At 43.9% G+C, this 12,238-nt stretch overlaps 1 protein-coding gene across 1 annotated transcript in view; it reads left to right on the top strand.

The window, feature by feature from the left end:
- Positions 1-12,238, top strand: part of LOC144175185 (feruloyl-CoA synthase-like) — a 32,081-nt gene that overhangs the window by 12,166 nt on the left and 7,677 nt on the right. Inside the window, exons 3-6 of the mRNA XM_077704289.1 lie at positions 5,126-5,327; positions 6,006-6,109; positions 9,632-9,834; positions 10,446-10,614. Of these exons, the coding sequence (XP_077560415.1) occupies positions 5,126-5,327; positions 6,006-6,109; positions 9,632-9,834; positions 10,446-10,614 (678 nt within the window). The remainder of the gene's footprint in view (positions 1-5,125; positions 5,328-6,005; positions 6,110-9,631; positions 9,835-10,445; positions 10,615-12,238) is intronic.

The following is a 12,238-nucleotide window of genomic DNA, read 5'->3' as shown; positions in this document are numbered from 1 at the left end:
CTTTATTTGCAAAATAGGGCGCTTTTGTGGATAAGTAGACGTATGTCCCGGGACACCCACGGCTCGTCGGCGCGGCTTTTGCGGGAGATCAGTTTGCTAGGAACATATTTTTCTATTAATTGCTGTAACTTGTTCTTGAAAGCGTCCCATAAAGTGTTGCAATCAAAGCATTGGCTCATTTGAATAAACTCCGGAAAAAAGAATGCAAGTTTGCTAGACAAGCAGACATAATCTCCCTTATTATAAAAGAAAAGTTTTCTTGGGCTATTGTGCGCAGTTTAGAATCTGATTGGTGTTAAGTAGGCAAGGACGCAGTCATGATCCCTAATTCCAGAGACGACTACACTATTTTGGATCAGTGGAAGCCTCTTTGCGAGGAGCAAATCTAAACCGGTAGCGCGGGCTTTTCCTTTCCTTGTAGGTTTGGTTACAAATTGGAAAAGATCGTTTGCTTGTATGAACTCGTGGAAACTAGCCGACAGCGCACACGAGTCAGTGGGTATGCCTTTTTGATCCAACCCCTGAACTTCCGGCATGTTCAAATCGGCTCAAATTATGCAATCATGTTTTAATTTTAATTAATTATGTAATCATATTTTAATACGCTCGCTCAATACGGTAGGGACTAAGACATTCGCCCGTTTGTGTTTCAACGAAAGAGCATGCTTTTTTTCGAAATATCCCAATTTTCGTTTGCAGTCTTAGTTATTCCATGAATAATTAAATTACTTCTGCAGGATCTGTTCTTGGCGTCTTTTAGTTGTACTTTTAGTTGGGCGATGTCTCGTGTTAGGGAACCAGCAAGATTAGATTCAGATAATGCGCTGTGCGGAGTTCGTTTCAATTAGTAACCACCGCTCTCTAGAACGGTTACCCTGCCTAGCAAAGCGTCTATTCAGGTGTTCGTTGCAACTTGTTGGTCCTTCACTTCGTTTAGTTCGTGTAAAAACTGCGCTTGCCTTAATTCCAACCGCTCTACAATTCAAAAATACCATCAATGCTGGCCTGAGAAGGCCGACTGTCATGAATGCTGGAAGGGCCAGGGATGCCACAAGCAGGGTTAGGGTTGCTGTGAACATCCCCCGACACCGTTAACAACCTACGGGCCAGAAACGTACATTCAACACAAGAAAACCACCGTCTCCTTATAGAAGCTGCACACTCAAATAAAGTATCAGGGCACGACACCGCAATAACACATCTATTCGAGGTACGGTAACATGAAGCAGAGCGCAAGTAACTAACCTGTAAAAACATTGCCTCCAATCAACACTGTGAAGGTGGTTGGAAAGCAAAGCTGCAAATGACACCACAATTGTCCATGCGACGTCACTTGCATTCACACACGTGGATCTACATAAAGTGAAACCCGAGATCCAGCCAGCCGTTACCTGAGATTCGCGCCAACAAAGCGTCCTCCACCCCCCCAACCACTGCTACAAAAACGCAACCGAATTGGTATTCACCAATTTAGAAAACGCTGTCCCATTCGTGGCAAGCAGTGCACAAAAGTTATCGTTTCTCTGGCGACCAGAAGCCTGTATGTGGTCAGTACATTTAGTTTTCATGCCGTCGAAACCAATCCTTAACGGATCGTTGCCGCACGACCACCTAATTTTGTGCGGGTTACCCAGGAGTTGCTGTCGAACAAGTTAATCCAGCTGTGCGAAGGAGGTCCGCAATGGACGCCAAGTTGCGCCAAACACGCCCAAAACAATCGTTGCTAAAGCGGATGACAAAGCCGTACTGCCGACGTGAACGCAGGTGAGGAGACACCTCCGCGCGGGAAAAGCTGGGTAAATTCGCCGCGCGCCATCGACAGGGTGCTCCATGAGTAAACTTCTCCGCCCACTCCCCTCCGCGCCCCCGCCTCCACCGCGTTCGGAGTTTATTGTAGCGCACGCCAGAAAATAACCGTTGACCGCTAGAGGTAGAAAGCTTTGCTTTAAAAATAGATGTGAGCCCATGCTAATAGCGATGTCGTGCCCCGCGTGTCCAACGTAGTAGTGGCGGTTTACTACTCGTGCCACGCGAAGGGTGTCGCTCGCTGTACTATGTTTCCATGTGGGAAAAGCCATTGGCGCCAAATCTAGCGATGTGTGACACAGATCCGAGAAGCGATCAACGGGCAGGACCGCTTTCTTGACACCGGTTAACACGATGCGCTGGCTTGGAGGAAATGGTAGTGAAAACTGGCTATCCCTAGTGGTGTATATCGGACGGGCAACTTCAGTCAGGAGGCCAAGACTTGTGCAAAAAAAGGGTCTGAGCCCATGTTGATAGCGATGACGTGCTTCCTCTCAGTTCCACTTTGGAGCCACAACTTACAGCAGTACGGATGGCTGAATCGTATGCTTATCTCAAAAGAATTCTGGCTGATGACTAATGGAGGGGGCTACCCCAACACGGCTCCCTCAAAACGAATCTCCGGCCGAAAATGAAGTCGTCTGTGTCCCTCACTCTTTGTTTATAGTTTTAGTGCAGTAAGTACGAGCCTCCCTAGCATATTCTAATCCAGTAAGGGAGCGATTGTTCATTTTCATAAGGTTCACCTTCGAGCCTTCTGCGGATGCGAGCTGAATAATGGTGGGATATTAATGGCGCAAGGACAACCGGGCCAAAGAGCACGAAAGGAGTGGTTTGCCGATGCGATGTGGAGCCAATACCATGACATCTTACTCGTTGCATCTCCTTGTGGTGGAACCGTTAAACATACTGCTGCGACATTGCCTTCAAGAAATTCTCAAGCTAACCGAGAGGACTGGCGAGGTTTCGGATTTATGCAATTGAAAACATGTCACAATAAGTGATAATTCAACGCAGGACGACTGTTTATTTGTCTTCATTTCTTGTGACGGGCGCACTGCTATGACTGGCGCCGCAGACAGCGGGAACTGCGTGCGCCCCTAAAGTTAGGTGTTTCGTACAGGCCACCAAACTGCGAGCTTTCGATATTGTACTCTATCAACGCTTTCGCGTTATTAACCGCCGCTTTTCGCTCCACGCACAAACCCACAAGCGCCCGGTAGCGTCCCTCTGACCTTGGAGCAAGCACCTCGTGCATGGTTTCGGGCGCCGACGCAAGCGCCACCGACCACGCTTGGTGCACCGACCGAGCCAATGCGCGGCACTGGCGGCTTCCGCAGTGAAAGTGCGGAATCGCTCGTTTGTTAAAAGTGTTGCGGTAATGATAATGGGATCAGGGAAGGAACAGGGCAGCTTGCAATCAGAAACTTAAATAAGGAGGCGCTGGCTACATCAATGATCATTGCGCTTTCCCTTGTACAACAGTACTACGCCGAGCAGTGTCTGTGTTTTGTCGCTCCGGGAAGTTTCAGCCACAGCCACGAGAAATCCTTTCTTAGGAAAGATTGTCCTTCGCGCTCGAGAGAAAGAAGTTTCGCTCATACCGTTTTCCTACATTATTCGTCATCTCAATGCCGTGTGCCTAAAACCTTCGCCGGCCATTCAGCTTCACATAGTAGAATGCCTCATGAATTTTTTTTAAAGAAAACTACGGGGCATCTAAGCATCTTATCAAAGAAAGCAATGCGGGGGGCATCACTTGCAGATCACGAATGTTCGCCCGCTATAATGCGTGGTTTAGTGTCCCTGAGTTTTTTTTCTGCTGAGTTTCCTTTTCGCGTATTCTGCTTGTATCCGTTACTGTGACACAGAACCCTGGCCAATCGTTTTGATAATGCCCATTTTGTATCCTAACGTACGGTATCATCAACAGGTTTTTGCACCATTTTGCCTTTTTGTCTTTTCCTTCTTTATCCGCAATAACTAAGAGCCTTGCAAAAGCTGCTGTTTTAACGCTACATGTCTATGTTTAGGCCCACCTTTACTTAACCACCACGCTGAACCGAGTAACATGGAAAGGAACATTACCTCACTGTACGTAAAGCTATGGGTACCCATTCATAGCGTTACCCCGAAAAATTCTTCAGCCCTTGCGAAATTCTTCAGCACTATGTGAAAGAAGACGAACGGTGGCGCTGTGGTATGTTTTGCCTCAATCCACGCATCTATTTATTAAAGAAATTACGTTTGTTTGTTTTTTGCCATTGAGTATACATTCGCTGAGTGATACCTAGAAGAGTTACAGTTTTAGTCTAGCGGATAAATATGGCGCTGCCCGTTTCCCTCGCGTGGCCATGTATTAAGAGCAGGTGGCATTTATTTAACGTTTAGAATTTCACTGTGACCTATGTAATCATTAAAAGTACGTAAAACTCGGCGTACAGGTTTGATAAAGCAGCGGTACAATAGCCCTCTTATGCAACCATAATTCCTTCATAGGCGGCCAGGGACAGGCACCAGACGATAATTATGTAATGTTTGCAACTTCACTGTGAACCAACCAATGAAGACTAGTAATTAAAACCCGACGTAATGATAAAGGGGCCATAGCGAGCTGTCAATGGCCGCGTGAATTTTTTTTCAAAACAAACTTACGTTAACTTGAGAGCCACAAAACAATTACGAGACACTAGAGGCAAAATTTTCGTGACGACGGGACGCATAAAGGGATGCACGTATACAGACCGCCGCCGGAAGTTAGCTATATACGGCATCGCTGTAAAACAGGACGTCACGGCTAACATCGACGTGTAGTACACTCGCGTCTCCAGGGCATCTGGTGCAGCCTGTCACCGTGTGGTCACGTTCGAAATAAATAGGGTCATCTTGGAGGCGTAGGGCCACGTTTTCTGCCTATACATATCCGCGTCCTCAGACACATTACGCGTCTCCCCAGTTATAACGTAGATCCGGAGAATTCTCGTTTGCAGTCGAGAACGAACTTTCTAATTCATTCACAAAGATTCTCCTTCACTCCGGAAAAAACGTTAAAAAAGCCTGGAATGTCATGATGTCCTGAATTCATAAATAGTTATTTAATATTTTTCTCTTCCTTCACATATACCGTAGAAGTGACGAATAATGAACATCTGCCGATCCAGGGCACAGTATGAAGCTCTAATTTCAGTCCGCAAACTTATATTGTGTGTCCAATTTTTCAGCTGTATTCTCTCAGCAACACGGTTGTAAAAAGAACTCCGCGCGTTATTATTGTTAATAAAAACCTTCACTTTTTAATTGCGCCATCGTTTTACTCCAGGTTGACGATGTGCTGAGCCTGACCCGCAGTGATCTTCTGCTGCGGCTCCAGCGCTATGCTGTTGGCTTCCAACGTCACGGCGTGCTGCCGGGAGGCAGAGTCTGCATCCACCTGAGTGATTCCATAGAAAACTTGGTGGCCATGTACGCCTGCGCAATCGCGGGTGCAACCTTAGTTATGGCCAAAACTTCACTCACTGAATGTAAGGGTTTTGTAAACAGTTATCTACTTCGTGCTCGCTTTCTTTATGATGTAAACTGTCATATATGCTCCCTTCAAGTTCACTAATGTAAATACTTCTCTTGCCTGGCTACTTTACCTATTAATCTCTCGGAAAAATAGACACGGAAATATATTGCTCTAAGCTCTTGTTCACTTCACTGAAGCGACAAACTAGGCGGGAAAAGAAGGTGAAATTTCCCTATATGCACCCAGTAAAAGCACTTTTGAGTTAACCGCGGCAAAAGGCTTGGCGTAGACAATCGCTGTACCACGTACCGCAGAAGAGGAGAACACTGCGGGCAGGCAGCGAGAATAGCGCGTGAGAACGAAATAAAGAGTAGCAAAGTCTGCTGTTGGGCGAGTTGGTGGTTCATTGTAAATGATTATGCACCGCCAAATAAAACACCCACAGAGAAAGACGACAGGACGTCTTTCTGTCGTCTTTCTGTCGTCCTGTCGTCTTTCTATGTCCGCGTGTTATTTTGCGCTGTTGCATCTTTTACAATGGACTAAAGAGGCAGACGGCGTTCATTCTTGCTGCGAGGGTGCCGGCGTTTTCATTGTCGCTACATGCATGTTTACAACCACATTAGGTGGTTATGAAATTGCAAGTAGTCTTGTAAGGCTAGAGTTTCTTCCAAACCACCCATTTTGACAGATGAACTTCGCTACCAAGCAAAAGACAGCGACAGCACTCATATCCTCACTGATGTCGAGTTCACGGAAAAGGTCACCAAAGCAACCGCCTCTTTAGGAATGAAGGTATGCTTGCCCAATGCAAAAAGCACCCGCCGCCTCTGCCAGACAAGATGCTTAGATACCTCATGCAAAAATTCGGAAATATTTTATGTGCGGTGTCGTTGACTAAATAACGACATACGTGGGTGTCGGGTTCTTACGTAACTTTATTCGGAGAGCTCAACCATAAGCATTATATGTTGCTTTGCCACCCACGGAAGGTTGCGTCTATTTAGCTTTATAAGTTACGAGCCGCCGGTTTTAAAAATTCATGGTGAAGGGCAGTTTGTGGTGATGAAATTGGGGAATCCAGTTAGGACTACAGAGATATCTGCGGAAAGATGCGGGGAATAAAAACTGCGAGGTGTAGCAGTTCACTTGTGTACGCTACGAAAAGCGCACATATGCTCGGTTCTTCAGCATTGATGCAAACCAAATGGATTGGGGAGGAAAAGGCACCCCAGTATTTCGCTCGAATGACAGATTTGGTCGCGTGTGAGCCGACTGCTTCGCTTAATGAAGCTTTCGGTGTATACACTGATAATTTTCACAACAACGCTGCAGTTGAAGCTTTTGAAAAATAGGCTAGTGCAATTCAAGGCACTGTTGTTGTCGAGGTCGATGGAGAAAGCTTGGTTGATTTAGGTAGCATCCCAATACTTTAATAAACAGATATTAGAATATAACCTGGGGAATAGCTAAAATGAAGAAAAACAACTTCAAAGCACGTTTTGTGCGAACACGTGTAAGCAGTGGTTCATGCTATGCTCTCCAGCCAGTGCTACTTCCCCAATCCGCCATCCCATTGAAATATTGGATTCGTCCTTCAGACCGCATGTTCATTGTTCCTTTAACCTGATTGAGCAGCCGTCTGTAGAAAAAGACTGAAACTCTTTCCTGTGCGAAAAATATTTTGGAAAAGCAAGATTTAAAGTTTACTCATCGTATCCCATCTGCAAAAAATTAAACTGAATGTCTGATTTCAGAAACTTCTTTATTGCCTGAAGCAACAGGGGAAAATATATCGGTAAAAAGTTGACAGAGTTTCTTGAACATTCATTGCTAACAACCTATTTGCCTCGGCTGCATTACCGCGTAAATTCTATCTGTAATCATGTTCCCCATAATTAACACTCCGAAAAACAACACTTTTGACCTAAATTGGTTAAATGTCTTCAACACCAAGTTGCTTGACATGTTTTCCGGGAGCATACCTTACTCAAGGTGCTGAATTTTTGTAGCTGTTTTTATCGCGAGCCAAAGGCAAAAATATTGCGTCCCTTCTAGCAGGGGTAGGATTCGGAGCTAAAATAAACCAGTCGTGTGCGCAGTTCAGGACGCTTGTAACGCCTGGCTGATTTTAATAGCTTTCGAAGTATCTAGCACTTCGCTGACAAATTCCCATATTCTAGACATGTTTATCAGATTGTATATTGTGCGGTATTTAACTGCCTGAAGGGAAACAGAACAAAATAGCAGGCATTTCAAGTTTTTTTGGCACGCGTATTTTCCAACTATTTCCAAACTGTCGATGCATTCTGAGCTGTATGGTAATGCTTTATTGGCGCTTCGAAGTTTTTGTTATATTACAGCTATCAAGAATGGCACATGTGAGATGCCATGCTTGAAGAAGTGAACTTCAAGTGCCCTGCCTCTGCCAGCGATGTGCACAGTTTGAAAAAAAAAGCATTTTGAGATACGTGCACCTTGTTTCGTTTAGGTGCAGTATGCCACCTTTTATGTAAAATTTGCGTGAATATCCTTCTTACCCACACCTAATTTGCATTTTTTTGTGGTTCGGGAAAATACTGACTTCGATCGCAAGTATTTTGCGACTATGCACATATTCGGTGGAACCAGGGCAGTCTTATGCACCATTGCTGTTAAACGCAGCAGGATTACAATTTCGAGCTTCATTTACTGAATGTACCGTATATTTTCCTGCTTATACAAGCAGCATGACCTAGAGTTCTGTCCTATTTATATAAAACAGAAAGTAAAAATTTGCGTGCATTTTGAAAACTTCTTATGGCAAAAGCCTAAATGAGTAGGGTGAAAAATCGGTAGCGCGACAAACTCGGTAGGGGAGGAAGCCGGCGTTCCTTGCACATCAATGGTATAGAAAACGGTTCAAGGCCAAAAAAATAAACAAATGAGATTTATTATTGCTCAAATATGCTCTAGTAAATTAACCTAAGTATTGAACTGCAATTAAAGTTGGGTTAAAATTGTTCAACGTGGTATTCGAATCAAAGTCCTTCGTAATTAAACAAACACACATGCCCAACACCACCCCACCACCCTCTGTAACTTCAGCGGCGAAATTTGTGCTTAGTAAATGCGCTTCGGCCTTCGACATAGAAGCGTAGGTTGAGGATATATCCTTCGTACTAAATGATTTCTTTGGAATTTTAATACGACAAGTGGCGATCTTTTGTTGATGATGAGAACGTGTTTATCTCCCATGATGCTAACGTAGAGACGACGGAAAGGAGGATAACGGAAAGAAATATAAAATGGGACCTACTTATACATTCTGCCTTCGGCCTGAAAATGTCAGTTCGAAATAGGTTCCGACGCCTACAAGGGTATTTGAGTGTGGGAACTGCACAAGTAGCAGAGCACTCTCCCTCTAAATATCCTTACTTCTTGGCAAAGTGAACGCTGGTGTGCAACACTCTTAGAACCCGATACAGGCAAAACTCGCTAAGGCAAAATGATTAGCATAACAATGAGAGATCACGCATGGCAATTTCACACAGTCATCGTAATCACTGCATCAAAGAATTGCTTTATTTGTTTACATCGCACATTGTTTGGCCGGTTCGTGCTTGCATGTTGCGCTCCTTCTGTGAGTGGTCCGCGTATAATGCGGACTTATGTTTGTTATCACGAATTCCAGCGTTAGTTTATAGCACGAATTGTTGGTTTATAGTACGGATTCTGGCTTTTCCATTTCTTGACCAACTGTATTTGGATATACATCTACAAGACTTGTGTTACGTAAAAATTATTCACTTTTTTTTCGATTAACCGTTATTTAGAATCACTAACATTGCCCTCGCAGCTTGGTTGCTGCAGACGTTTTTAATTTTTTGGCTCCCGTAGCGGTCTCCAGTCAATTCATTTCATGAAGGCTTAAAGAAAAGTAATGCCTCCGAAACCTACTCTATTTCTTTTGCTCTTCTACTTTTTCTCATTTTATATAAGAGAGAATTTCGACGTATATACGTTTTTTTTCCGTCCAACATACAATTACGAGTAGTGTGAGCTTGCAATTTTTTTGCCCTCGTTTTAGGTTGCCGTTTTGGCAATCGTTGGCAACAACTTTGGTCGCAAGAAATATGTTACATTCAAAATCTATCCTTTTTCTTGCGGAAACAAATATTTTAGTGACCTTATATGTCATATTGACGAGAATTTCAGGGTGCAATATTGTTCCCTAACAAATGTGATAAAAGCCACAGAAACCTCATGGACACAATGATGGCCGCTCCCCATCAGTGCGAGCATAATTATAGGTCCCTGTACGTTGCACTTCTGCAGGGCTTCTTCTCGATGGGACCAGCCGGCGGTTTTGTGTCAGCAGCCTCATTTGCGTCCCTGAATGAGCGCGAGTTTCAAGAGTGCCCGGTACTGGATCCCGAAAGCACGATGATGGCTGTCTGTTACACATCAGGAAGTACAGGCATGCCGAAAGGAGTGGAGATCACACATTACAACTTCGTCAGCTGCTTCTATACCTTAAGGTAATTCGTATTACTAGAAACACCAACCGACTATTAGAAGAGCCAACTTTTGTATGGAGAATGGACGCTTTTGCCCTTAGAATGGTGATCATACGGAAACGCCTGAGCGTAAAAAGCAACGGTCGTCTTTAAAATGGGTTATGTCTGCTCACGTTAAGTGGAAGCATCAAGCATGACTGATTGTGTGTTTTCTCTCAAACTGTACCCTCAAAATTTCTTCAACCGTCATTGCTCTTCCTATTTAACCGATGATAATGATGATGAATAATATGATTATGTTTCGATTTTATGGCGCAAGGCCGAAGGGGGGCAAAAAGTGCCAACGAATAGTTGTTCATTTGGAATGCAACCAAATACAACCAAATCTGTTTAACCTATATAACCAAACACTCGAATTCAATACAGCCCGCGGTAGAAGAAGACCGCGTTTTTAAACAGCGGTAATTTTCCGCACAAACGCTACTCGATTGCGACATATTTTAAGTCATCTTTCTAGCATTCCAATGTTTGATTTTGTTTTTTATTGTACTTGGCATATTACTCCATGACACGCCCTACAAAAACAACATGAATTAAACACCTCTGATATCCCCGTGCTCAATTTGGCGCAGGGAACACATGCCGTGGACCGACGAGGAAATTTTTCTTTCGGCAAGCCCCATCACGCATATGTCCGGGCTGGTGCTCTCAATCATGCCGGTTCTCAATGGGGCATGTTCTGTCATTGTACCTGCGAAATCGACGCCTGGACAAGTTCTGGACGCAATCGACAAACACAAGGTGTAAATTTTCACCACAACTGCTTATTAATTGATGTTCCTCAAAGGTCAGATACGGAGATGGTAGGTTTTATTTTAAGCACGACATACATTTTCTTTTTCCATGTCCCTAGGGAAAGTGGATAGGGAAAAGCACATAGCAGTGTAAAAATAAGAGAATTTCGGACACTTTCATTTCGCCACACGAGTGATGCTATAAACCCGCCCAAAGAGGTACACAGTGCTCCTCTGCGGAGAAGTAAGGTACTCCGTATTCGTCGTAACAGTATCGGGTGATTCTTGAACCTGCTGGCATATCATACAATAAAGTGCCCTACGCTTTTTCTTATGGTAATACCATACCTGATATTTGTTTTTAGTTGTCACTAAACAAGGGAGTTGGCTTTCTAGCGTATCTTAACTTTACACATTGCTTGGGGTATGAGCGGTGTGAGAATACGCACCTGTACACGTTCTTTAGGCAATAAAATCGTGCCGCTCAGCCGGAGATCAAAACAAAATTTTTATCTTTCATTATCTTTCATGAATCTAAGAACAGTTCTTAGGTATGAGCTTAACAATTTTCAAGCAGAACAGTCCCCGGTCTTTATTAGACTAAAAATGAAGCTGTATTAGATGTGCTTTTTTCTACAAAAACTCTCAAAAGACTTTCTAGGTGAAACTTTGTCGTTTCTAGTTTGATGTGTTCGCACAGAATTGCATATTCCTTAGAAGCTAGTTATGCATAACAATTTTGAAGCAGGAAAGCTCCAAGTTCTAATAGGAATAATATTTGAAGCTGTCTTAGATTTGTTTTTATTTAAAAAATGCTGAAAAGACTTTCTAGGCTAAAGTTTGTAGTGTGCACTTTAATGCGTTGAGAAGGAATAGCATATTTATTAAGCTAAATATGTAATCTGCGACCTTCACCGTTTTTCGGTAGTACACTTCTTTAGAGGAAGAAATTCAGTTTTGGGGGGCTTAAAAAACTAGGCTTGTTCAGTTATGTGGATTTGCTCCCATTAAAAATGTTCAAGGATGATCAACACAAAATACATAGAAAATGCCCGGGAAGTCATCTCTCTTGCGAGGCAAATTGGGGTGCACCTTGTTGTCCACGCCTTCCCCCGTTTTGAGATTGGGAGCCCTTAAGAAGGCATTTTTCGCAAGGCTTCGGCGGACATTGCTAACTGTGCTTTGCATAAAGTCTCTGCACACCATTATACTGGCCGCGTTTCTTTTGAAGTTCAGCATTATCGCGATTAGGATCCATCATTCACGTTCCCTTTTTTACTTCCTGATAGGCCCAGAACTTTGCTGTGCACTCATTTTCACCACGCTAAAAAGCGTTATGGTAGGCGTTGCAAAGAGACACAACAGACACGTCGGATATAGAGAGGGGCTAGGTCTTCTGAGCTTCGTCTTGATACCACACAAATGAAGTTGCAAGCTGTACAAATACAGCGTTACCAGAGCCAATCCTACCGCTGACTCTGGGCTGGGGTGCGCACTCATTTGCACAAGCGACCGCTTTAATACATAGCATTTTTGAGCGAGTGCCTTCCTCCCAGGGCCGTATACCGACCTGCATTTCCACAAAAATGCAGATTTCGCGGAACTTCCAGCTTTTGGCGTTGTAATAGCGT

Source organism: Haemaphysalis longicornis, unplaced genomic scaffold, assembly GCF_048455015.1.
Source record: "Haemaphysalis longicornis isolate Haplotype H1 unplaced genomic scaffold, Haemaphysalis longicornis Haplotype H1 scaffold_3, whole genome shotgun sequence".
Lineage (NCBI taxonomy): Eukaryota > Metazoa > Arthropoda > Arachnida > Ixodida > Ixodidae > Haemaphysalis > Haemaphysalis longicornis.
Note: the sequence above shows the minus strand (reverse complement) of the source record. Positions and strands in the feature narration are given on the sequence as shown.